This window comes from Apodemus sylvaticus, chromosome 14 (genome assembly GCF_947179515.1).
Source record: "Apodemus sylvaticus chromosome 14, mApoSyl1.1, whole genome shotgun sequence".
NCBI lineage: Eukaryota > Metazoa > Chordata > Mammalia > Rodentia > Muridae > Apodemus > Apodemus sylvaticus.
This window is the reverse complement of record NC_067485.1, coordinates 52,526,694-52,553,975: the sequence shown is the minus strand read 5'-3', so window position 1 is coordinate 52,553,975 and position 27,282 is coordinate 52,526,694. Positions and strand designations below refer to the sequence as shown.

The following is a 27,282-nucleotide window of genomic DNA, read 5'->3' as shown; positions in this document are numbered from 1 at the left end:
GCCTGGGAATATTGACTCTGGCAACCACTTTGTGGTCTATAATTACAGACTCTTCTAACAGTTATACATCTGTAATTCCACAACACAGGAATAGCTATTCAGTATTTTGAAAGTGAACAAGCAGTTTAACCACTGTTAACTACTGTGTATTGTGTGGTGTTTGTAATATTTTTTTCTTCAAGGTGGATGTGGTTACAGAATGCTTTTATACCAGCCCAAGAAATATTTGAAAATGAATACATTTATATTTTAAAGACTAAAAGCAGCTTTATTGGAAAAATGAAAGTGACTGTAATGCAGACTTAGCAACTAGTTTGGAGAAGAAAGCATATGAATTCTGTGTGATGTCTGCTAGCCCTGGGCCTCTATTTCTGTGTCCTGTTCTTTCTCTGGACCTGGGAGAAGTGAACAGCCACCTTGCTTCTTAGGGATGATTCTAACCCCTTCCCGTGGTACACTTTTGCATGTGCTTGGTGAATCCTCAGCTCACCTAGGCCCTGTCATTACAGTCTAGAAGATTATCTCTCAAGCTTTTTTTTTTTTTTTTTCCTTTTTAAAGAAAATGGGCTATCAAGGCATATCAGTTTTTCAGGGCTTCCTTGGCATGTCCATGGAAGTGATACCACAGGAATGCTTTTGTTCCTCGGGACAGTGAAGTCTTTGGAGACAAAGCTTAACTGGTGGCTAGACCATCAGGAGGCAGATTTGGTAATGGAATTCTGAAAATATTCTTATCCACATGTGTTCGAATAAGTCACCATCTCATTGTTAAAAGCTTTTTTCTTTGATTCTGGGGATGGAATCCTGGGCCTTGCTCTGATCATCAGTAAATCAGCTTTACTCCAGCTCCTGGTTTTTATGGTTTTGTTTTGGTTTTGTTTTGTGTATTTTTAAAATCCAAGTTTAATGATGAACAGTTTAATAATACTAACTGTCCCAGCAGAACTCCTCAAGTTGAGTGTTTATTCTTCAGAGTAGTGGAAATAGGCAAGATCAGTGTGCTGAAATGTCTGTCATTAACTTGGTCATGTAGTGTTTTCCACAGCTGATGTCTTAGTGTTTCTTTAGAGTATACAGTTGAAATGAGTACTCAGTTCTCATTCTTCTATTGACTCAGTATGATCTAGTAGTGTAAGACAGGTAGGTATACTTTGAGAGTGAAGAAAGAAATTCTAAAACCAATGGGAGGACAACACAGAGTGTGGATAAGCATCAAGTTCAAAGCTCTGCTTCTGTTGTTTTTAACGTCACTGACCATCAGGTCCTGCAGACCCATAACCCATGACATGACGTGATACAGAGATAGACTTTTTCAATGGATGTGCAGGCAAAGGTTCTGCACAGTTGCATCCGTAGAGTTTAAATAGATTGAGCCTGCACAGATAGCAAAGAACATGTATTTCTTTTCATTCTTCACAAAATACTCTTCTTCCAAGTGTCTCTCTTGGCTTTATAGTCAGACTCACTATAATTTCCAGTATTTAGGTGGTTTAATAGACTAAGAACTTATTTAATTTCTTAGATGAAATTGTACTTTAAATACAATCCTTTAAAAGTTTAGATCAACAATTTTGAAATTTTAAACTGGAAATGTTTCCTCTGGAGGCTTTGGCTACCCCTTTAGAACTCTTACCTGCCACATTTAAATCATCAAACAGAACCTCCGGTCCCTGCTTGCTCCAGCTTCGTTTGCTCTGGTCCATAGGTTCTTTATTTGCTTCTCATGGTTGTGAGCCACCATGTGGTTGTTGGGATTTGAACTCATGACCTCAAGAACAGTTGGTGCTCTTAACCACTGAGCAATCTTACCAGCCCCAAATAGAACGTTAAAAATGCATATGTTTGCATATCTTGACCAAATAATGGCTTGGGTTTTTGTTGTTGTTGTTGTTGTTGTTGTTGTTGTTTTTTGTTTTGTTTTGTTTTGTTTTTTTTTAATTTTTGAGCCAGGGTCTCACTGTGTCTCAGATCTTTGTATAACATGTATTTCCAGAATTTCTCTTGTGTGTATTGCTCCTGCAATAGTGAGGCACAAAAAGGGAAATCAGATGATCTTTCTTCTGTAGACAACTCTTCTGAAGCAGTGGCTCTCAACTTGTGGCCCTGATCCCCCCAAATGCTTCACAGATATCCTGTAATCAAGTATTTATATTAGATCCATAACATTTGCAGAATTACAGCTATGAAGTAGCAATAAAATAATCAGGTTGGAGGTCACAACATAAGGAACTGGTTAAAGGGCCACAGCATTAGGAAGGCTGAGAACCACTGTTCTTGAAGATGGGTGGGAATCACTGAAATACAGTGAAGAACCTGGAAGCAGAGTTATGTGACCAAACCCATGTGAATTCCTGTGTTCATTACCCAGTGCTACCAAAAGCAAAACAAAAATGTCACATTTACAGAATGGGACATATGGGCAGTAATGCAGCATTGGTCTCTGATGGTTAGTGTTGCCTGCTTGACCCCTTGGGGGCAAGCCTCAGAGCAGGTCTGTGAAGGATTATCTTGATTATGCTAATTGAAACAGAAAAATCCATTTTAAATTATGGGCCCATTCCCTGGCCCCCTGATTGTGGTCCATGTAAAACATTTTGGTAGTGCTCGGTATTGAACACAGGGCCTAGCAGGTGCGACTGCATGACTGATCTGAGTGATGTTGCTCATAAGCAGACCCTTTTTTGTGTGTGTTTTAGTAAAGTTTTTATGTCACTGCAAGATAACAAATAAGATTAATTTCTTCTGAGGGCAACGTGAATTGGCTATATCTGTGCTATATTGAGGACTTATAAGACTGCCTTTTGTTGTTGCTGGAGTTGGACTCAGGTGAGCTATACCTCCAATGTCTTAACTGCAGTAGACATTTAATAAAGCCTGTTCAAGTGTGTGCTTGTTTTTGTTTTGTCTTGTTTGTTCTCTCTCTCCCTCTCCCCCTCTCCCCCTCTCCCTCTGTCTCTTCTGTTTTATATAGCCTTATTTCACTGTATAGCCTTGACTGGTCTGGAACTGGCTATGCAGGCAAGACTGGCCTCAATTCGCAGAGATCCCCCTTCTCTGCTTCCTGAGTCTTAGGATTAAAGGTATGAATTATCATGCCCATCCCTGCTCAGTATATTTATCTTAGTTACCATTCTCATTGCTGTGGCATAACATCTGACCACAGCAACTCAAGGAGGGAAGGATTTACAGTGCAGAAGAAAGCATACATACAGTCCCAAGGCAGGGGCGATGTGAAGGCAGGAGCTTGAGGCAGATGGTTGTTGTATTATGTCCACAGTAGGAAGCAGCCAACAGGAAGTAAAGCCAGGATGTAAAGCCCAAACGCTCACCCTCATTGACCTTCTTAATGAGCTCTAACTCTTAAAGGTTCTACAGCCTTATAAAACTGTCACTAGCTGGACTCTTGGTGTTGAGACACATGAGCCTATGGGACATTTCACATGTGATGTCAGTGTTCCTTGCTCAGCTATGCTGATGAAAAGTCCAGTTAGAATGTTTGAGTTATTTGTTTTCAGGAATGTGCAGACACTACTTAACTCTATTAACTACTTAACTTATTAGCTCTGTGTGTCTTTTGTGAATATAAAGTTATTCCTCTGGCTAATAGTTGTACTTAGAATTAGTTGTGATTAGTTAGAATAGCTTTAAGTTTCAGGAGAATGTTGAATGTAGGGAGGTAGCATCTTGAAAACCTTTTTTTGTGCTTTTGGAAATGGAATTTTAAAAAATAAAAAATTGTAATACAGGTTTAGAAAAAAGAAAAGATCCTAGAATGTCATGTAGCGATCCTAAGTTGCTAATTTATAGGAAATATATAGTTCCTGCACTATCTGCCAGTTAGCATGAAGCCTTATTAGCTCTGTGTGCCTTTTCTTTGTCTTGTGTGTGATTTTCCCCTGAAAGCCTACTCACACCTACAGTGCACTCCACGTCAGGAAGAGACCAGCAGCACTGCCATCCTGCCCAGGCCTTGCCAGCTCTCCTTCCTAATCAGCCACTTCCCTCTCCAGCCTGTAGCTATATGGGAACACAAGTCCTGTTTGGTTTTCTCTTCAAAATCCTTCTATCTAAAACTTGTCCCCAACTTTCCTCATATTTCATGTTCTACAGGATTTGAAGGTATATAAACTATATTCTGCAAGAAGGACAACTTCAACTCGGTCTGACTATTTCTCACATTAGTAGACGCAGTCTTGGCAGGAAGACCTCCCACTGGTCAGCTTGGCATCTGTAACATGTTCTGCATTACTCACCTGTGTCATTGTGCCCAAAGGACGGTTTCTTTTGTTCAGTCATATTATTAACACTGTACTGAATGGATGAGCACTTCCTTTTCTGCATCTTAAATTTGTTGAATCATTCATATAAATGTGGACTCATGGATGGTTTGAGCAGATACCCCATCTTGTGATGTGTAGAGACCAGAGGACAACTTTTAAGAGTTAGTTTAGGCCTTCTGCTGTGGGATCTAGAGATTGAAATCAAGTTGTCAGATTTATACAGTAAGGGCTTTTATCTGCTAAGCCATCTTACTACCCCTTACCCTCCCGTCCCCATACACCTTATTTTTTTAGACAGGGTCTCTCACTGGACCTAGGGTTCATTTATTGGCTGGACTGCCTGGTCCATGAGCTCTGTTTGTCTCTGCCTGAACTTCAGTGTTAGGGTTACAGATCCTCAGTAGTTTCTTGTTTTGTTTTAAAAATGGGTGCTTGGGATCCAAACGCAGGTTCTCATTCTTATCTATCACACATTTAGTAACTGAGCCATTTCCCTAATTTCTTAGAGTCCAGCTTTACTGAATACCTAATAACATTATGTTATTTTAAAATAGATATAAATAATTTACAATGGGTTTGCAGACCTTAAGTTGATTGTCTTGACATACATATACATCCCCAAAAATGTGTTGAGCAACTAATATTTATGTGATACAGATTCTTACCTACCTTGTACTATTCTTCAAATCACTATAAAATTGATAATGACCTTGAATTCCTGTTCTCTTGCCTGTACCATATAAAGTGCTATAATTTTATAGGCATGCACTACCAACCATTCATTATTTAAACTAATTTTCTGCTCTGAGTTTGTGTTATTTGGCTAGTAGGAATCCTTCAGGCTGCTTCTTGAGTGTCTCTTTGAGATGTCTTTGCCATTCACTGAGCATTTTCTTTTTTTTTTTTTTTAAGATTTATTTATTTATTATATGTAAGTAGCTGTCTTCAGACACTCCAGAAGATGGTGTCAGATCTTGTTTAGGATGGTTGTGAGCCACCATGTGGTTGCTGGGATTTGAACGCAGGACCTTCGGAAGAGCAGTCAATGCTCTTAACCACTGAGCTATCTCCCGAGCCCCGAGCATTTTCTTTGTAGTACAAAATGTTTTAGATTCTTGGGGTACTTTGCCCAACATTGAAACCAGCCGTGAGCACAAGCTTTAGAAATGGATGTTTATGGCACTGATGTGTTAGGCTCCTCTCTGCTCCAGATTATGTCACTTGTTCCTGGGCTTTCTTGTGAGTGAGTGAGTGAGAGAGAGAGAGAGAGAGAGAGAGAGAGAGAGAGAGAGAGAGTGTGTATGACACACATACACATATAAGTGTACACATTCCCTCTCTACATACTTCCCTTTGTTTATATATGTACTGTATACACTATGAACCCAAACCTTTATACTGTAAATTCTGATCCAAAACTTTTCTGCCCTCTTTCTTACTCTGTAACCTTTGACTATCTTCATTGTAGCAGATTTTTCAGACTTGGTGTGCACTTCCTAGTCTTAGCTGCATCCATATCTTCAGCAGCATGTGCCTTTGGGTGCCACTGTTTTCCTAGCCTTGTATACTCAGCATTAATTTGTCTTTCCCTGGGCCTTCCTAAATTCCATATATATTTCCTATATATGTTTTCTAAAATGCTATATGTCTTATTTAAACTTTGTTCTTTAGTGTTATACTGATGGCATACAGATGGATTCTTACTCATATGCCTGGTGGGACTCTCCATTGTTTTAATGCTGCTTTGGGGTTATCATAACAAATAGGTTGGGTTTTCACAGATTTATTGCCACTCTGTATGTGTAAGGATATTTATTATTGTGGTTTTAACATCAAATTTAATAGTCTCAGTTTCTGATTCTCCAGTTGCATCAGCACTGTTACCAGTTTAAATGCCCCTCCCCTGTTTTCTAAGAAACTCCCTTAGTAAAATGTACTATAGTATGTTTTGTGTTTTATACGATTGATCTTAATAATTAAATGTTTTTTTAGGTAGTATCAGCATTACTCTGCCATTTCAAGAGTTGATTTAGCTGTTGTTCTAACACTTTTGTGTGGTGAACTGCAGCCTGGAGGTACATTAGAAATCATTGTTGGTACCTTTTATGCACTTATGTGGCTTCCTTGACACTTTGAAGGGATTCAGCCACTGTTAGTGAATTTTAAAATTGCTTTTGTTAATGTTCCCATGGAATTGAATAGATTTTGTGTGTGTGTGTGTGTGTGTGTGTGTGTGTGTCTGTATGTGTGTGTCTGTGCGCGCGCGCAATTAGGACATTTTTGTAGATAGACTAGAAAAATAATTAAGTAACATGGTGTAACTGAATTAGCTGTTGCCTTAGCAACTAGAAAAGTGTTCTGTTTGCTAAACAAAGGGATGGCGATTTAGTGGTTTAATTTCCTCCATGGTGTGTAGGTACTACTTAAAAACATCTTATTTTTAGCCTCTGAAATGGTCTGTATTATTGACCAAAATCTGAGAAACAGAACAAAAAGAAGGTAAGAGGTTTTTATTTTCCTTCTTGATTATATAGATACACATATCTGCATAACTGTCAGTCCTAGTAAGAGGAGTCTTGGTTAACCTACTGACACAGTTCTTTGTGTACGTCTGCTTTGAATCAGAGTACATTAGATTCAGAATAGCTGTGCAGACTTGGTTGATTGCTGCACTAATGGATCATGGTACACTTCATTAGGCATCAGTATCTTAGAATCCTAGCAACTCTTACTACTAGAAGGCAGCATGATTATGTCATGGCTGAATTGAGCAAGGGAAACAATTTTAAAGGAGTTACTTCATACACAGAGTTAGGTAGGGGGAAGAGAAAGATAATGGCATCTGTTCTTTTTATAGGAATTGTTTTTTAATGATCTACCTCCCCCTTTAAGGATGTAAATTGTTTAATCTGTATTTTGTACTGTTCAGTGGGCATGTTCTAAATATTCCAGATACAGCATATTCTTTTCATACCTGTAAGGTAGTGATTATGTACTGATACCTAGTATCTTTTAACTTTGAAGTGGTAGATTTTATCTACCACTACACATCTCATTCAGTAATCTGCCTTTTGGGGATTGGAGGATACTAGGGATAGAACTAAGTAAAACACCTGTTCTATCACTGAATTACATTGCTGCAGTTACATTGGTGCTGTGTCTTAGTGTTTCATTGCTATGTAGAGACATCATGACCACAGCAAACTTATAAAAGAAACATTTATTTGATGCATGGCTAACTTTATCATCATGGCGGGAAGCATGGAAGTGTACCTGAGCGGACTTGGTGCTGAGGGAGCCCCTGAAGACTTCTACATATAGATATAAAGGCAGCAGAAGGGAACTGTCTTCTACAGGGCAACCAGAAGGAGAGTGGAGTTCCACACTTGGTGGAACTTGAACATAGAAGACGTCAAAGCCCACCCCCCACAGTGATACATTCTCTCTAACAAGGCCATAACTACTCCAACATGGTCACACCTAATAGTAACACTACCCGTGGGTCAAGCATTTAAACACATAAGTCTACTGGGGGGGGGGTAACACCAAAAATGTGGGGGATATAGGTTTCATGTGTATGTCTGTATATACATTTACCCATATGGACATGTATAGAGGCCAGATTAGATGTTGGTTTATTCCCCTTATGGATTCTACATTAATAATATCTTTTAGTTTTAAAAAAATGACTTTGTAGGCTTAGTGGTAGTGACCTTTAGTCCCAGCACTCAAGAGACAGAGGCAGGCAACTCTCTGTGAGTTACAGGCCAACCTGGTCTACAGAAGGGGTTCAGGACAGCCAAGGCTACACAAAACAAACAAACAAAACACAAACTAAAACTAAAATCCTTATGTGTATGTATGAATCAGTGGGGTGTGCATGTCATACCTAGTATATGGAGGTCAGAGGACAAGTTCATGGAGTCAGCTCTCTCCTCTCTTTTTATGTGACTTCTAAGAATTGAACCCAGGTGTATGGCTTGCCAGGGAAGTGCTTTCACCCACAGAGCCATTTTGTCAACCCTTCCATCTCATTTTTTTTGAGAAATGGCTTTGGAAAAAACAGTTTACATAATCTTCCTTTGGCTGTGGAATTAGTGAAAATAAGATTTAGTGCAGAAATGCAACCTACTGTAAAAAACAAGCAGCTAGATTAGAACCAATAAAGTCAAGCCCACAAGTTAGCAGTATATTTAAAGCTGAAGGGTAGACTAACAGAGAATCCATATAAAGCATTCTGTCAGTAGTTTGAGACAGTGCATAGTGGATTGCTTCATGTGGCTCTCAGCAATAGTTGGGAACACGTGCACTTCTTTTATTCTGTCAGTTTTGTAGATAAAGAACAGAACTATCCTGAATCTGGATGGCTACAAGGTATAGCCTGTTAGAAAACATTTCTTTGTGCATTGAGATTTAAGATCTGCTAACTAGCAAATCCAGTGGTTGTATGATAACTATATATTTTAATAAGTCAATGAATGAATTAGTGAATGAGTGAATAGGTGGTGAGAGCCTTCAATGGAAGGTTGTATCTGTGAGTGTGACCATAGGGACCATATGTGTTTATAGGCAAAAAAAATGTCTTTATTTTCCATGATGTACATTTAGTTGGTCTATGATATATGTTTTATTATTTTTAATTTATAATATTTTATAGTTGGCTTCACTATTCTAACTTAAATTACTGTAACAAGATTAGGTGTATTCTGAAGCCTGATCGTAGGGGAAAAAAAAGCAGTTTAAATCAGGTTGTATTTCTTTGTATTTTTAGGCCCTTGATGAGCCTCCTTATTTGACAGTGGGCACTGATGTGAGTGCCAAATACAGAGGAGCCTTTTGTGAAGCCAAGATCAAGACTGCAAAACGACTTGTCAAAGTCAAGGTATGATATTGTTTGTAATTTAATAGTCATTAAATATTTGATACTTAAAGTCTTAAAATTAAAAATTATCTTGGTGCAAAATGAATTTTTAAAATAGTGGCTATAAACCATTCTCGAGCTAAACAATATTTGTGATTTAAAAATATTGAAATTGGGCCAGGTGGTGGTGGCACACACCTATAATCCCAGCACTCTGGGAGGCAGAGGCAGGAGGATTTCTGAGTTCCTGGACAGCCTGGTCTACAGAGTGAGTTCCAGGACAGCCAGGGCTATACAGAGAAACCCTGTCTCGAAAAAACCAAATCCAAACAACAACAACAACAACAGCAACAAAAAATTCAATTGGAATAAAATTTTCTTATCACAGCTGATAATTTCAGTGCAGACTTGGTTTCTTTAGGATTGCTAGTTTAGTGTTGGAAAGGATCTTATAAACCATCTAATTTGATTCTTTAGTTTTATTACATGAAAACAATGGCCAGGCATGGTGGTACATATCTTTAATCCTAGTCCTTAGTAGGTAGAGGCCAACCTGGTTTCGATATCTTAGCCAGTCAGGGATACATAAGTTTCCCCTATAGCAAAACATCAGTTACTGACACTCTCCTGCTACCTTGTCTGTGATCCTGAGATGGCATCTTGGGCCTTGCGAATACTAGGCAGATATTCTCCTGGTACAGAACTGTATTTCCAGCCCATCCTTTTGTCTTTCTCCCTTCCTCCATTTTTTGAGAAAAGGTCTTGCTGTGTAGCACAGGCTAGCCTTGAACTCACAGCAATCTGTAAACTGCAACCTTCTGAACGTTGGAATTACAGTTATATACCACCTGACACTTGGCCCTCTGCCATTTTTTTTTTAAAAAAAATCTTTCTAAAGTACTTGAGTTTTGAGTCAGTTAATGGACAAATTTAATTGCTTTCATTTTAAGAAATTACTGTAAGACCGTTGAGGTGCACCTATGGTCCCAGCTGTTAGCAAAGCAGTGGCCGGACCTGCATTTCAACTTAGGAATTGGAGACCCACATGGGGAACATAGTGAGATCCTCTTCAAAAATAAGCAAAAGGGAGTAGATTTGTAGCATAGTGGTACAACATCTGTGTGCCACGAGCAAGACCCTGTGTTTGATGATAGCTACAAAAAGAATGAGTACATGAATGAATGAAAGACTATGTGTGTTTAATAGAAGAAAGGTGCCTTTCTATTTGAAAAACACGGGAGAGTAAAAACTGAGGACCAGTGAAACAGTTTCCTGTTGTGGGTACTTACCCACTTGCTAATAATGTACTGAGTGACTGGACTTGGGGGACTCTGTTAGATGAAGGAGTGTGGAGATAGGAGGGTGTACATTATAGCTGACCAGATAACCATGACTTGATAACCACTGACTTCAATAATTAACCAAGTGGAAGAAGTATGATTATTTCCACTGAAATAATTTGTGTGTGCTGCCTGGGTGTCTCTCTTAAGCATGTGTTGAAGCTTCTTGGGTTATTTTGATTTCTACCCTGGCTAAAAATTAATTATATGATAAGGCCTCTAAATTAACAACTGTGAACCTGAAGGAAGCCCATCTGGGCCACACCTTCCCTTGTATTTTCACAGACTGGTGCCTAGAGTTGCTTTGTAATATGGTTAGGTAAATGCTTTTACAGTGACATTTCCTCATCTGTCATTGAATACTTCCATTTTCTGAGCTTAATGGTATTTGTCAACACCATTCTAGGGATGAAAAAAAACCCTATGTATCAGTTTTATAATTTATTTGCTTAGGGGTACTTAAAAGATCTGATACTGAGTTTGGGAAAACCCCTTTCCTCCTGGAGAAGAAGCTATTCCTTAGCTCAAGATGTCACTCATGTGCCAGCAAGAAGTATGTTCTTTGGGCAGGACTAATGCCACTCAGGACTTGTGCCTGTTGTTGAAAATCGTAGGCTGGATTTAATTTCAGTTCACCCTTAGCTATGTAACAAATGACCCAGGGGATGGGATATAGCTTTCCTGTTTTCGATATGAAGGAAAGAGACAAGGCTTCAGTGCTTTGCTATACTTCCTGTGTTGGCAGCACATGTAATAGGTATTTGAAACTTCTTGAATTTTTTTGGAAGCCCCAACATTGATAATTCAAAGTTTATGATTTTACTAATCTTCAAAACATTTGATAAATAATTAAACATGCATACAACAATGGCAGGATAGGTAACTGAGTAGTTAAGAATGCTTACTGTTCTTGCAGAGGACCTGAGTTTGATTCCTAGCTTTTGAGCTTACATTCATACACATATTCATACTCACAGACATATAAATAAAAGTATAAAACAAACTATAAAAAATGAATACATTTAAGCTAAAGTGGCACAGGTATTTAATCCCAGCATTTGGGGGACAGAGGCAGAGGTAGAGGTAGGCAGCTCTCTGAGTTTGTAGGTAAGCTTTTTTATATAGGGAGTTCCAGGACAGTAAGGGCTACATAGAGACACTCTGTTTCAAAGTACATGCATTTTAAGCAGACTTGGTGATACATTTCTTTGCTAACTTTTGATCTATTTAGCCCATACTAAACAAACTTTTAAAACCTTTGTTTTGTGGGCCACTAAAATAGATGGGATTCTATGGATATAAAACCTTTCCTCACTAGACTCTAATATTAACATGTTAACTCATTATTTTTTATTTTTCTGTATTGAATATGGTGATTGTTTTCAGGCAGGGTCTCTACGTAGTTTTAGCTGTCGTAGAACTTGCTGGGCAGATTTGGCTAGGCTTGGACTTAGAGAGATCCTCCTATCTGTACCTCCTGAGTGCTTGGATTACCGTCGCTGGCCTGTGATGCTTTTTACCAGCTAATTACTTTTTTTTTCTGGCCTTAGCTTTCATCTCAGCACATGAGAGACAGAGGAAAGCAAATCTTTGATTTCAAGGCCACCCTGATCTATATGGGGATTCCAGGTCAGCCAGGGGTACATAGTGTTACCCATCTGTTAACTGTTTTCCCAATTCTCTGATTTTCATAGTACTGCTACAAAGTACAAAAAGGTCTGGAAAAGACTACCCAATATTTAAATCTTAGCTCTTTCATGTTCTAGTTCTGTGATCCTGGACTATTTATTTAGACTTGCTGTTTATTAGCTTTCTTTTTTTCTTTTCTTTCTTCTTCTTCTTTTTTGAGACAGGGTTTCTCTGTATATCCCTGGCTGGCTGTCCTGGAGCTCACTCTGTAGACCAGGCTGGCCTCGAACTCAGAAATCCGCCTGCCTCTGCCTCTGCCTCCCAAAGTGCTCTGCCTCCCAAAGTGCTGGGATTACAGGCGTGCGCCACCACCGCCCGGCTTATTAGCTTTCTTTTTAACAAAAGGGGATTAAAGTTTTGGGGGTGTGATTGTCTGCCTTCTCTATGCTGGAGATTGAATCAAGTGCTTTCTTTAGCAAATACCTACCTCTGATCTACTACCATTCACAACCTTGGATATTAAGTTTGATCATCAAACCTGAAACTTAGTTTTGAGTGACTGTTGTGGCCATTGAGTTTGATGGGGACACACTTGTAATCCAAGCACCAAAGAGTCTGAGGTACATAATGAGACATTGTCTCAAAAAATCCAAAACAAAGTAATCCAAAAATCAAATTTGTATCCACTGCTTAGTATTAAATTAGGCTATCACAAATTGATACAAATCCTCATAGACTAAGTTCATTACATTGTTTCTCCCCCTCAAACTTTAAGGAGAAGTTGTACATTAAGGCAGTAAGTAGTAAAATGCACTGTGATGAGTGGATATCCACCTTGTAGTTGTGGCATCTGTCCGTGATTATTTTTATTTAAAAAAGAAAAGATAATCTGTTTAAACAGTTTTCTATTTATTTGTTTAGTGTTTGGGCTTTTATTTAGACTAGTTGATCTTTATTTAGTTTGTGATATTTGTACATGCATGAGCTGCTATTGTTTGGGGGTTTTTTGGCGTGTAATTAATTAGATTTATATTTTCTAGGTGACTTTTAGACATGATTCTTCAACAGTGGAAGTTCAGGATGACCACATAAAGGGTCCACTGAAGGTGAGTTTTCATTACTCCAGTATTGATTGGAGAATGACACTTGATTCTTTTAATGTATTGGCTGTTCATTTTTAACCAGATATATAGTTTTCTCTAAAAAGACTAATTGGAGTATATTTAATATTAAATCAAATCTGAAATGATAGCAAAATCTGTTTAAAAATGAAATGAGCATTAAGGACATATTGACTGCGTTCAGTCAGGTGTTTTCCTTTACTTCGAGAATGGATTTTCCAGGAATAAGGTATTCATGATGTAAGATGCTCTAAAGAGTAAGCAAATAAAAGCAAAATCCAGAGCTCTTGTTTTTGGAGCCACCCACTGGCAGATTGAATCTTTTGAGGGTGATTGGGAGGTTGATCCACTTGTTCTTCATTCACTTGTGGGATAGGTGATGCTTTCTTGTATGCCAGTAAGCCAGTTGCAGGGAGTTTGGGAAACCACCATGTTTGAAAATGTCCACCATCTGGGCTTGAGGAATCTTTAGGAAACACTAAGAATAGTAAAGAAACATTTTGTAGATTTTGGCACAAAACATAGCTTACTTGGTACCAGGGGCTTCTAAAACTCTTCAGTTTAAAAAAAAGTTTCTTATTATTAATTCTTACCTTGTAAAAAAGTTTCCTATCATTTCCATTCTATAGGCATCATCTTTAATTTTTATGTATCCATTTGTCACTTTCAAGGACCAGAGACATACACAGTTATGACTTCAACTACCACTTACTTATACTTAATGTGTGCTAATGCTGTCCCAAGTCTTTTTGCATCTAGTAATTTAGTCTTAAGAACAACTCTATAGAACAGAAAACTAATGGAAAGAAGTAATTCGACTCCAGTTTCACAAGCATTAATGTCAGCATCAAGATTCAGATAGGCTCACAGCCTGTGGTTGAGAAGGTGTGCTGTTAGGATTAGAGTACACAACCTATCCTTGGGAGTTCTTAAGATCCCTTTCGTTACAGGTCTATAGAGACCAAACTGCTTTCTTAGTAATGCTTAGATGTATTTTCCTTACCCAGTATATGGACATCTTCACTGACAATAGGTAGAAAAGTATGTTAGTAAAACTTTAGGCATCTTGAACACAAATCAAGCCGGTAGCTGTTTCATTATCACCACTGTAATCCGGCTAAACATGGGCATCAGTGGTTTTACCTACCCCCTTTGGCCAGCCCCAAGCGGCCATCTTGCCCTTGTTCCAGCGGCCAGCCTGTTGCCAAGCTGCTTCGGTCAAGACCCACTCCCAAGCTAGCTTTCTTAGTCTCCGCTTGCTAGGCTGACTGAAACAGTCTTTCCTGGAATGCCTGGATCTGTCATCATTCAGCTCCCCTTAGCCTGATGAAGTGAAGGCACTAGAGACTTACAATGTACCAGCTAGATTTATAATGGTAAATCTCCAACCCCAAAATACCAATGCAAAGAACACAAGACTCAATGGATAGAAATACAAGCTGCATACCTAGATTGGACAGATGTACCCTATATAACTCTATTGAATCCCTAGCTACTTATGGCTCCTTCAGGCCATGCAGTTCTGGTTCATCTTCTTCCTCCATCTTCTGTCCTCTGTCTTATCTACCTTTCTTCTGCCTCTAAACTTTCAGCTCTGTCTTTCCTTCCACTGCCCAATCACAGGCTCTAGCCTTATCCGATCAATTAAGATTTCACCTGACCTCACCTGGCTCTACATGATCTACTCCTTGTCAGGGCACCCCTCTTGAGGGAGCAGAAAATAATACAAAAAGAAAGCAATCCACAGCATACCATGTATGCATTTTCAAAAAAAAAGAGTTCAGTGTTACTGTTTATTGCTTTTGGTTCATTTGTCTTCAAAAGTTTTTCTAATATTTACATAATATTTTAGGTAGGAGCTGTTGTGGAAGTGAAGAATCTTGATGGTGCCTATCAGGAAGCTGTTATCAATAAACTGACAGATGCAAGTTGGTATACTGTGGGTAAGACAATCAGTTTTTATTAAAATTTTATTTTTAGTTATACAAAATTTTAATGCAGATAAAGCTAGATTTCCTGGATTAAATTTCCTTCACTAGTACAATAGACTCTTATTATTACTGGTTATCTTGCAGATTGTAAAAGAAATTTTTTTTTGGGGGGGGGGTGTTTCGAGACAGGGTTTCTCTGTGTAGCCCTAGCTCTCCTGGAACTTACTCTGTAGACCATGCTGACCTCAAACTCAGAAATACGCCTGCCTCTGCCTCCCAAGTGCTGGCTTTAAAGGTGTCTACCACCACTGCCTGGCAAAAGAAATATTTCTTGGCTGCTTATATGTACATACAATTTGAAATTATTTAGTATAAAGTGTATATGTGGCTTTCTAGCTATTTCTACTTCAAAGTATATCTTAACAGGAACTTGTTTCTCTATCTTCATCATTGGGTTATACTGTTGAGTTCAGTAGTCTTAACTGTATAACCCAATTTCTGTAAGTCGGATATAATCTCATTTATTTTCTGTTCTGCCAGTCTTCTTGCCATTACAGTGGTGAATGGCTACCATGTGTATGCCATCTTCATTTTTTTCCTGTGCACTAAGGAATAGATAGAGGTTGAAGTTGAAGAGACACATGCTTTTCAACCTAAGATTGAAAATTGCCTGTCTTTCTTAAATGTTCGTATGGTCAGCGTACAAATATATGTGTTTTCCCAGTCCTTGTCAGACTGATGTCACTCTTCCTTTAAAATTTTGGCCAAGTTGAATGCAGGTAGAGGAGTGTGTGTGTGTGTGTGTGTGTGTGTGTGTGTGTGTAACCTGTGCTGGCCTCAGCTCACAAGACTCTTGTTTCAGCTTTCTTAGTGTTCGGGGCCCAGTGATATGATTCTGTGGATAAAGGTATGCACTACCGAACCTGAATCATAGTTAAAATCATGGTATCCACATGATGGAAGAGGGAACCAACTTGTGCAAGTTGTCCTCTGGTTTATGGTGTGTGTGTGTGTGTGTGTGTGTGCAGACACACACACATACGCGCGCGCACACACACACACACACACACACACACGCTGTGCTAGTTAGTTTCATATCAACTTCATTGGAGAGGAGGGAGCCTCAGCTAAGTAAATTCCTTTATAAGGTAGGACTTTAGGCAAAGTTATAAGGTATTTTCTTACTTACTTGATGTGGGAAGGCTCAGCCCTTCGTGGGTGGGCATGCTCCTGGCCTGGTGATTCTAGGTTCTTTAAGGAGCAAGCCAAAGGGAGCAAGCCAGTAAGCAGCACCCTTCCATGGCCTATGCATCAGCTTCTGCCTCCAGATTCCTACCTTGTTGGTGTTCTTGTGTTCTTCTATCAATGAAGGCTTATGATGTACAAGTATAAGTTAAATAAACCTTTCCTTCCCCAAGTTAGTTTTGATCATGGCATTTCATCACAGCAATAGTAATCTTAACTAGAGGGGCCCCTCTCCCTCTTCCCCCCTCCTTCTGTCTCTGTCTCTCTCTCACACACACACACAAACACACACACTAAAAAATTTAAAATTCAGATTTATTAAAACTAGTTGTACTGTCCAGGATTTCAAAGGAATATAGGGGTTTCTTGAAATTCTTTTTATCATAAAATAGACAATGTACCTTCAACATGTGAAGATCATTCTTTATCTAAACTATTTTTCAAATTGTAACTTAATCATTACCATCAAATGAGTTATTATCACCTCTATCATTTATAGCAAATATTGTAGTACCTTAAATCCACAAATTGTAGCTTTGCCACCTCAGGGAACATTTGTTAATATGTGGAAACAGCTTTTGATTTTGACAACTGGCAAAGGACTCTTTTAGGATGGAGCTCCTATTGTGTTATAGGATCAGTTTGTCACATCAGCTTATTGATACGTTTTGCATATAGGGAGTGACCAAATTGCGCAACCTTACTGTAATGTAGATGTAGGTATTTTGGGGGGATTGGGATAGATGCTGCATAAATTTGTTAGCTTCTGTGGGTGGCTGCCAGCAGGAAGACTTGATTTTCTTTCCAGTACCATTTTGAGGGCAATTAATTAGCATTTAAATTGTTTCTTCTTGAAATACCTCCTTTTGTTTTGTGTTTCTTACTTCAAGGAGTCTTAAAATTTGTGTGAATATGAGAGAGACACAGAGATTCAGAGACACAGAGTGAGAATGTGTGCCTTAACATGTATAGAGGTCAGAGGGCAACTTGGCAGGAATCAATTCTGTGTTCCACTGGGAATTTGGGTCTTCAGGTGTAGCAGCAGCAAGTGCCTTTATCCCCAAGGCCATTTCACTGGCTGAAGGAGAATACTTTTATTTATAAGATGCATTTTGGTAGAAATAGCAAACTACTGTAATAGCTATAATTAAAGATTTTTTTCTAGAAAACATGACGTGTGAACTGAATTCCAAATTAATTCTTAAAAAATGGGACTATTTGCACTCAGAAAATTTAATGATTTCTGTCATAATCTTAGAAAAGTTCCTCAGTCACTTCTATTTTTACTTCCTCGCAGTTTTTGATGATGGAGATGAGAAGACACTGAGAAGGTCTTCATTATGTCTGAAAGGAGAGAGACATTTTGCTGAAAGTGAAGTAAGTAATGAAATTGAATGGACACGTCTTCTGGATTTTCTTTTGTTGTTGATTTTGTTTGTTTGTTTGAGACAGGGCCTCACTATGTAGCCCTGGCTGTGGTTGCCCTAGAACTCATTGTACAGATCAATCTACCCTTAAACTCACAGAGAGCCACCTGCCTCTGCCTCCTGAGTACTGGGATTAAAGGTGTGTGTCACCATGCCTAGCTTGAACGCATTTTATTATTTTCTTTGGAAGGAGTAAAGTTTTGCTTTTTCAATCCAGTGAGCAAACCCTTTAATCAAAATTTCCCAAGTACATGTGTCATTATGTGATCTGTGAACTATGTTGAAAGCCATGAGTTCAAACACATGAAGTTACGTGTTTAAAGCATTTTAGTACTTTTCCACAAAGAAAATAATATGCTAATTTAGACTGCCTTTTCTTTCTTTTTTTTTTTTTTCTTTTTTAAATAAATAGGATTTCTCTGAGTCCCAGGCTGGCCGCAAACTCATGGTTGTCTTGCTTTTACATGCTGAGTGCTGGGACTATGGCCATGCCCCACTATCACGAGCTTCTTGGGCCATTTCTATATAACTTTATGTAAATATTCCAGCCAGGTTGTATAAAACTTTAAAGAAATCTCAAGAATTAATAAATATTTGTGAGAAGAAGAGTTGAAAGCTATGAAGATGACAGCAGGACCTATTTCATAGTGACATTGTAGCTTTTGCCTGACTGCTCATTCTGAAATCACCCTCTTTGTCTTTTTCTCTGATTTCTCTTTCACACTGTTAGCCACACCCTGACATTAAAGTATGTGTTTTGTTTGTTTGTGTGTGGGGGTCTACACTCCTAGGCAGCATGTATCCCCGCAGCAGGCTCTTTGTCTCCCTCACTGCTTTGATCATAGTTCCTGCTGCAGTGCCTGGCCCAGGAAGGGAGCCTCACTTGTTAGTCTAAGGAGTGAAATGCCTGTCAACTAGAGGCTTTGCTGAGCGCATTGTCACACTCTCTGCAGTACATGTTGTTTTTAACATTCCTTATTAAGTAGTTATAAGACTGATAGCCAGAACTAGTCAGACTAGTACTTTGTAGCGTAAAAGTCAGCTCTTTACTTGCAAGCTGGTCCAAGAAAACTACCAAGGATCTGAATTCCTGAACTTAAGTCAGTATACAAAGTAACATGGCTATACAGTCCAGGTCATTCTCTCTCAAAAGTGACTGATACACAGTGTAGCTGAACTGTCATACCTTTGTCCTGTTTGTTTAGAAGACTGTTATAGGACAATTTAGTATTATTTACTTATATATTAGACTATCTGCTTGTTTGAAAGTATTTATGCTTCATTCAGCATTTAAAATTGCATTTTTAAAATTTCATTTAAAATTGCATTTCTTGTTGTTTACCACTCCCTACACTTAGTAGATTGCTTGCTATTTCCAGATTATGGTTTGTTCTGGCTTGTCTTGGTTTCTGTTGAGCCCACTTGATAGAATCTTCTCTTAAGGCCACTAGAAATGCTTTTTCCTATATATTTCATGGGCTTTTTGCTCATTATATTACCTCACCCTTTATTTTATGCACTTCCCTTGAGAGTTCTTGCTTTGTGGTCTTTTTTGTTATATACGTGCCATATAAATTTTAAACTATTTTAGGGGAATAGAACATTTCTTTGGTGAGTCTTCCTTTTCCCAGCAGTGTTTTCTCTACAAGAACCTTCAATAAATAATTATTGGATTATATTTGGAGGTGAGGTTTTGTTTGTTCACTTTTTTGTTCTTTTGAGATGAGGTCTCTCTGTGAAGACTGACCTGAACTTGATCCTTAGTTGACATTAACCTTGAAATTCTGGTTGTCTTCCATATTTCCTCAGAGTCTCCCAAGTGTTAGACTTGCAGGTATCTTGGGTTGGCTTAGTTTTAGAGGTTGGATGTTTTGTTGGCTTCTTGAAGCTGTGCCTCTCCATAGGTAGGCTAAGCATACATTGAACTTGTAGCGTGCATCTTTTCTTCTTCCCAAGTGCTGGGATTGCAGTTCTGTACCAACATACCCATGCTTGGAAGGTTTAATGCAAGAAATCTGATTACTTTGGAGCAAGTGACATGTTGAAGTGATCTTTCTGGATTTATGAGGTTTATATGTGTTCCCTTAGAACATATATCCAGTTATTGCCAGTAAGTAAATATGGCAGCTTAAAATCCTTACTTTTTCATCTGATGAAGACTTGTTGTAAAGAAGTATCTAATAGTTTTGCTTTTATCAAAAGAATTTGAAACTGGATTGGTTCATAAGGCAAGGATAGGCTGAGATAGTATGAACAATAGCTATGTGTTTGTGGTGTCTTCAAGGAGAAGACACTGTGTCTCTTTCTGTTGGTGTTTACTTTCATTTATGTTTTGCTTAAGGGAAGTTAGGATAATAGGGGTGTGATACATTCATTAATCCCTTCCTATGTGTCAATGCTGTGCTTAGGACACTGATGAGCTGTGTAGACATGGCATTTCTACTTGAGTAGCTCATCCTCTGTTAGAGAAAAAAGCAATTAGTTAAAAAATAAGAAATATCTTATAATTTTATTATGTTAACCTTTGGTAAGGATTGTCTGTAGAAGGGAATGTAACCTATATCTGTATATACCTCTTTTATTTGGTTTCTCTTGCAGAGTGCTTAAAATCAAAGCTAGGTCCTTGTGCACGTTCAGCAAGTGCTCTGCTCTGTCCATAGATAACTCTTTTTAGAACACTTTAAAATATAACTTTAATAAATCTTATCCTTAGGTAGTTTCTCTATCTTGACAATTTTCTCAGGAATCCATCATTTCTCCAGTGTTCACAAAATTACCTCCCAACAGCAAATATTTTATTGGTAGAAAAGGAAAAAGAAAAGTGTTTGTCTGTATATATGCACACATGCTGTTAGGTGAAAAGAAAATAGACACATTGTCAACAGTGATCTTTAAAGGATTAAAGTCAATTAGGTAGTCTTTGAAGGGGCTGCCTTTGGCTTTTTATATACTTTGCAGGAAATGAAGGCTGAAAAAAGGACAAGAAAACTTGTGAAATGTGAAAAGTACATTCCCGTGAGATGTTTAGATTATATCAAGGAAGGAGTACTCATTTTCATACTGGCAATTATATTATGTGCTGCAGATTAAGAAGGAAAACAAATACTAAAAGTCATTTTTAAAACATTTTCTTTAAGAAAGATTTATTGTAGAAAACATTTGCCAAATTACAATATACCTTCTCTGGATCCCCTTTCAAACTACTCATGCTTCTCTTGATAGTTAATTACTACAATTTTTTTTTTTTTACGTATTATGATTTACTATGCACAAGGAAAATTTTGAGCTGTTGTTGACCTCATCCTAAGAATTAACTCTTAATAAGTGTCTGAGCTCATGTGTGTATTTTGGGTAAGCTATTGATTATTTTGTATTTTAGTGATTTTTGGGGGTGTGTGGCCTATCCTAGACAGACAGCCAGGACTTTATTTTTCTTCCTCTCTCCAAATAATGGGCTCATTCATCTTTATTCTAATATCTTTGAAACTAGACTTTTCTTTCAGTAGGAAAGTTGATTGCAGTCTTCCTTGGATGAAAAAAAAATAGTTTCAAAATATAAGCATGTTACATTGGTTTGGTTTAAAATGAAGAAAGCACTTGCAAAGTAATAACTTGTTGGGTTTTGTTCTCACCCACAGACACTAGACCAGCTCCCACTCACCAATCCTGAGCATTTTGGCACTCCAGTCATAGGAAAGAAAACAAATAGAGGAAGAAGATCTAATCATATGTAAGTCAATTTTCATAACTGTTAGTGAACCTGAAATCATTTCTCTTTCCAGTATTGTTTTAATAGGTCTTTAAATTGTAAATTGAAAATGTTAACGAGCTCTCCTGCTGATGTCAGTCTAATAGTGATTCAGACTCCTCAGCATGAGCCTGATCTCCTTGCCCACCAGCCAGAACAGCTGTGTTCTCCTCCAGGTCTTCCTTCATATATCTTGATGCTGCTTTTTGGAACAGAACTAGTTAGTTACCCCATCGGTGTTCTGAAATCATGCATTTATTCATGGTGGGTTTTTTTTGTTACTGTTGTTGTTGTTCCTAGTACCTCTCTTCCTGCCATTATCTTGCTCACGCTGTAGCTCTCAACTTTAAGCAATTTTGTTGTTCTCTGCTGTTTCCTTTGAAACCAGACTTTTTTTTAAATGAATCTCCTAAATTCTTTGCATTTATGAAATGTCATAGGTAAAATTTCATCTATTATGGTGGTGGTTTTCTTTCTTGGTACCTAAGAGACAAATTCCTGAAAGGGTTAAAAACAACTTTTTTGGAGCAATAATAAGTTTTAGTGGATTAGGCAGCAGAATATATTTTATTAATTTATTCTCTCAGGTTTTCTTTTAAAAATTAATGATTTGAATTAAAATTTATCAGAAATAAAAATATAATCACAAAAGAAAATATTGTTAAACAGCTAAAAATAAATATTCACTTGAATTAATTAAGAACCTTAAGTAAATGCTTTCAACATATACAGTCAGATATTAAATCTGATTTTTTTCTGAACCCTCAAGATGGTAGGTAAGTTCACTCATTACTATTTAATGGGCTCATTCACCTTTATTATGATTTTTTTATCTGTAATAATAGTCCTTTTTAAAAATAATTTTCTTATTAAAATCAGGGTTCTATAGAGATGGATTGGCAGTTAAGAATGGTTGCTTCCCTTGTAGAGGACCAGGGCACCCACATTGGGCGATTACTGTAACTCCAGCTCCAGAGAATCTGATGGCTTCTTTGGCTTGCATGGGCATCAGCTGTCCCTCCTGTACACATACAGATAGTTAGCATATACATACATACATACATACATACATACATACATGCATGCATACATAAATGAGTGTGAGTAAATAAGTAAAATTTAAGATTAAGGAAATCATTCTGAGACAGGAAAGAGCTTTTCCCACAGGCTTTTTCTGTTTAACTGACAAGTTTGGTTTTCCTTAGCTAGAGTACTTAAGTTACTTTCCAAATTAGTTTTACTATCGAATAAACTTTCAGTTGAGGAAGGAAATTAGAAGACTAATTTACTTCACTAAAAAGATATTCATTGCCATCCATTTTCCTGTCTTGATATAATTTGAGTTATGTATTTACTCTCTGAATCTTATAGAAAATGTTTTCTTTAGTTGCCAGACAATATCTCTGCCTTGTTATTTTTATGGTGACTTGAAAAATTCTTTTCTGTATAACATTTTAAAATTAAATGTGTTTCAACCACAGAGAAAAATAAACTGAAAATAAATGGTGTACTCATTGCGGTGGTGGTACATGCCTTTAATGCCAGAGGCATGTAGATCTGTGAATTCTAGACAAGCCAGGGCTATATATTAAGACTCAGAAAATGTGTGGTGCTATTAATAAGAAAACCTTCATTGTAATTTAGGTGTAACTCTGATCTGATTATTTTAATTTTTGACAGGTCTGTTACATTGCCACAAAGCATTCACTTAAGAAGGTGAATTGTGAGGTTTTTTTAAAATTATATTCAATACAATATATATTTTATACCAATCATAAAAATGATGAACATGTTATTAAATGAACATAAAAAGATAAAGTCTTTTTGGTTGTGGGTTTGTTTGTTCTGTTTTTGGTAGAGCCTAAAATCTTGACTCTTAGTGTGGAACAAACCCAAAGGAAGAACAATTTTTAAACATTGGAGTTCATTGGATTAAGGCTGTACTTCAATGTCCCTCACATCCCCAAAGGATTTTACCTACATTGTAGCTAAGCTAAGAGTTGACTGTTCTGCTGCGCACAATTATGTGGATACAGATTTCCTGCTATGGTCAAAGCTATTTGACTTGAGTGATTGTCATCATTCTCAGCCCACAGGGTAGAGGTTATATTCATTTAAGAAATGGTGATTTTATGAGGTCCTATTTGTCAATTCTTGATCTTAGAGCATACGCTATTGGTGTTCTGTTCAAAAACTTTCTCCTTGTACTGATGTCCTCAAGGGTCTTCCCCAGTTTCTTTTCTATTAGCTTCAGAGTGTCTGGCTTTATGTGGAGGTCCTTGATCCATTTGGATTTGAGCTTAGTACAAGGAGACAAGGATGGATCAATTTGCATTCTTCTGCATGCTGACCTCCAGTTGAACCAGCACCATTTGTTGAAATGGCTATCTTTTTTCCATTGGATGTTTTCAGCCCCTTTGTCAAGGATCAATAGCAGCCCTATTTATAGTTGCCAGAAGCTGGAAAGAACCCAGGTATCCCTCAACAGAAGAGTGGATGCAAAAAAATGTGGTATATATACACATTGGAGTACTATTCAGCCATTAGAAACAATGAATTCATGAAATTCTTAGGCTAATGGATGGAGCTAGAGAACATCATACTAAGTGAGGTAACTCAGACTCAAAAGGTGAATCATGGTATGCACTCACTAATAAGTGGATATTAACCTAGAAAATTGTAATACCCAAAACATAATCCACACATCAAATAAGGCACAAGAAGAAAGGAGAAGTGGCCCCTTGTTCTGGAAAGACTCAGTGAAGCAGTATTCAGCAAAACCAGAACGGGGAAGTAGGAAGGGATGGGTGGAAGGACAGGGGGAGAGAAGGGGGCTTATGGGACTTTCGGGGAGTGGGGGCTAGAAAAGGGGAAACCATTGAAAATGTAAATAAAAAATATATCGAATAAAAAAAAAGAAATGGAGTGTGTATTAGGATGGTCTATCCATGAAGTCATTCATCAACTGTTTCAATGAACAATGGTTCTGCTTGGAGGGTGGCACAGACATTAGGTGAGGGTAAGATTCTGGTTCATTGGCTGTGATGATTTTGACAAGCCTTCATCTCAGAAAAAGAGTAACTTATAAGGTCATCTTCTTCAAAATTGATACAATGATTATAAATATCAAGAAAAACATTCAGTCTCACTTTTTGTTGTTCTTTTACAAGCCACCTCCCAAATTAATGGTCTAAGTTTCTTTTGGCTGTATAAATGATTTTGACATATGTAAGCTGTTCTGAAAACCCTAGTATAGTATAAAAACATCAAATAGGCAATCCTACTTATAGAGAGCCTGAGATAGGAGAAGCATGATTTCAAGACCATTATGTGATGCCACACAGCAAGACACTGTCACGTACAAACAAGCAGAAAGTGTATATGGATTGTACAGTATTGGACACATCTCTCCAATAACCAGATTAGACCACTGGATAACAGCCAACAAATTTCTAATTCCTTATATTTTTAAATTTCAATTGATTAGGATATTTTGGTAATATTAATTTTCATAGTCAGAGATTAAGGTAAAATGATTGCTACTTCCTGTTATTTTTGTTGTTAGAGGTAGAATTATATTTGTGTGGGTTTGTTGAAAGATTACTTTCTTGCTTTTTCTAGGGTGTAGTTTTCCTCCTTGTGTTGGCATTTTCCATCTATTATCCTTTGAAGGACTGGATTTGTGGAAAGATAGTGTGTGAATTTTGTTTTGTCATGGAATCTATTTTGTCCATCTTTGAGAGTTTTGCTGGGTATAGTAGCCTGGGCTGGCATTTGTCTTCTCGTAGGGTTTGTATGACATCTGTCTAGGATCTTCTAGCTTTCATCATCTCTGGTGAGAAGTCTGGTGTTATTCTGATAGGCCTGTCTTTATATGTTACTTGAACTTTTTTTCCTTACTGCTTTTAATACTCGTTGTTTAGTGCATTTAATGTTTTGAGTATTATGTGCCGGGAGTAATTTCTGTTCTGGTTCAGTCTGTTTGGAGTTCTGCAGGCTTCTTCTTGTTTGTTCATGGGCATCTCTTTCTTCAGGTTAGGCAAGTTTTCTTCTATAATTCTGTTGAAGATATTTATTGGCCCTTTAAGTTGGGAGTCTTCACTCTCTTCTGTACCTCTAATCCTTAGGTGTGATCTTCTCATTGTGTCCTGGATTTCCTGGATGTTTTAGATTAGGAGCTTTTTTACTTTTTGCTTTTTCTTTGACTGTTGTGTCAATGCTTTCTATGATATCTTCTGTATCTGAGATTCTCTCTTCTGTTTCTTGTATTCTGTTGGTGATGCTTGCATCTATGACTCCTGATCTCTTTCCTAGGTTTTCTATCTCCAAGGATATCTCCCTTTGTGATTTTTTTGTTGTTTATACTTTCATTTTAGATCCTGGGTAACTGGTTTTGTTCATGTTCTTTGCCTGTGTGATTGTGTTTTCCTATAATTCTTTAAGGGGTTTTGTGTTTCCTCTTTAAGGGCTACCTGGTTACCTGTGTTCTCCTGTATTTCTTTAAGGGAATTATGTCCTTCTTAAAGTCTTCTTTCTTCATGAGAAGTGATTTTTAGATCTGAATCTTGCTTTTCTGGTGTGATGGTGTATCCAGGACTTTCTATGGTTGAAGTCTTGGTTTCTGATGATGCCAAGTGACCTTGTTTTCTTTTGCTTATATTCTTATGATTGCCTCCCGCCATCTGGTTATCTCTAGTGCTACCTGCTCTGGCTATATCTGACTGGAACCTGTTCTTCCTATAGTCCTGGTTGTGTCAGAACTCCTCAGAGTCAAGCTGTCTCTGTGATCCTGTGATTCTGGGATCCTGGATCCTGGGTGTGTCTTGAGTTCCTGGGAGTCAAACTGCCTCTGGGACCCTGAGTTCCTGGTGTGACCAAGCTCCTGGGATCCTGGGATCCTGGGCGTGTAAAAGCACCTGGGAGTGGAGCTTCCTCTGGGTGTTGTGGGACTGGCTGGGAAGTTTGTGCCCAAGGTCTGTTTAGGGCACTGGCCCAGACAGACTGGAAGGAACCTGTGCCACTGGTCTGGTGGAGCTCCTGTGTGCTTAGATCCCTTTTGTCCCAGTTACTCCTGGTGTTAAGACAAATGTGGTGTCCTCTTCACCTCAGATCCTATGATTGTTTTGATAGGTGAAAAATTAATGAGTTAATATTTTATCATTGGTCATTAGTTTTCCTATAGTTCTGAGTATATTTAAATTTTAGTAACTCTGGTGTTAACAGAGTAGTGAGTGTGAAATGTCAGTCAGGTAATCGCGTTAGTGGAGATTCTAGTCTAGTGTGGACATGAAGCTTTAGGACCTGGTTCCTATCACATTGCCACTAGCTGTGTGACTTTGGCAGCACTCTTCTCAAGCCTGCTCATGTTGATTTGTAAAATTTGGATCATAGTATTAACTCTCTTATAGATTTGAAAACTGAAATTGTTTATATTATAAATTGTGCTTATTTATATGCACATTTAATGCTTATATAGCAAGTGCAGGCCGAGTTATCCCCAACCCCAGGTGCAGAGGTGTTTGGGTGTCCAGGCTTGATGGTGTTTGTATAGACTTTACTGAGGGAGCATTCCTTTTGCAAAGTCCTGAGTGCATATTCTAAATAGAATCATCATGTATTTACATGAAAACATTGGGGTCAGATGTCAGCATACAAAGAGATCTCTTGTGTTTTTACATGTACATTTAAATACCTGGCTTA

General features: G+C 37.9%; 1 protein-coding gene across 6 annotated transcripts in view; it reads left to right on the top strand.

The window, feature by feature from the left end:
* Nucleotides 1-27,282, top strand: part of Arid4b (AT-rich interaction domain 4B) — a 112,882-nt gene that overhangs the window by 32,262 nt on the left and 53,338 nt on the right. For all 6 annotated transcript variants that reach the window (XR_007973258.1, XM_052157077.1, XM_052157080.1 and 3 more), the window contains exons 3-7: nucleotides 9,052-9,162; nucleotides 13,151-13,216; nucleotides 15,084-15,174; nucleotides 17,705-17,784; nucleotides 21,473-21,564. Coding sequence is in view for 5 of the 6 variants with exons in the window: in XM_052157077.1 (XP_052013037.1) it covers nucleotides 9,052-9,162; nucleotides 13,151-13,216; nucleotides 15,084-15,174; nucleotides 17,705-17,784; nucleotides 21,473-21,564 (440 nt within the window). In the remaining variant the exon portion in view is untranslated. The remainder of the gene's footprint in view (nucleotides 1-9,051; nucleotides 9,163-13,150; nucleotides 13,217-15,083; nucleotides 15,175-17,704; nucleotides 17,785-21,472; nucleotides 21,565-27,282) is intronic.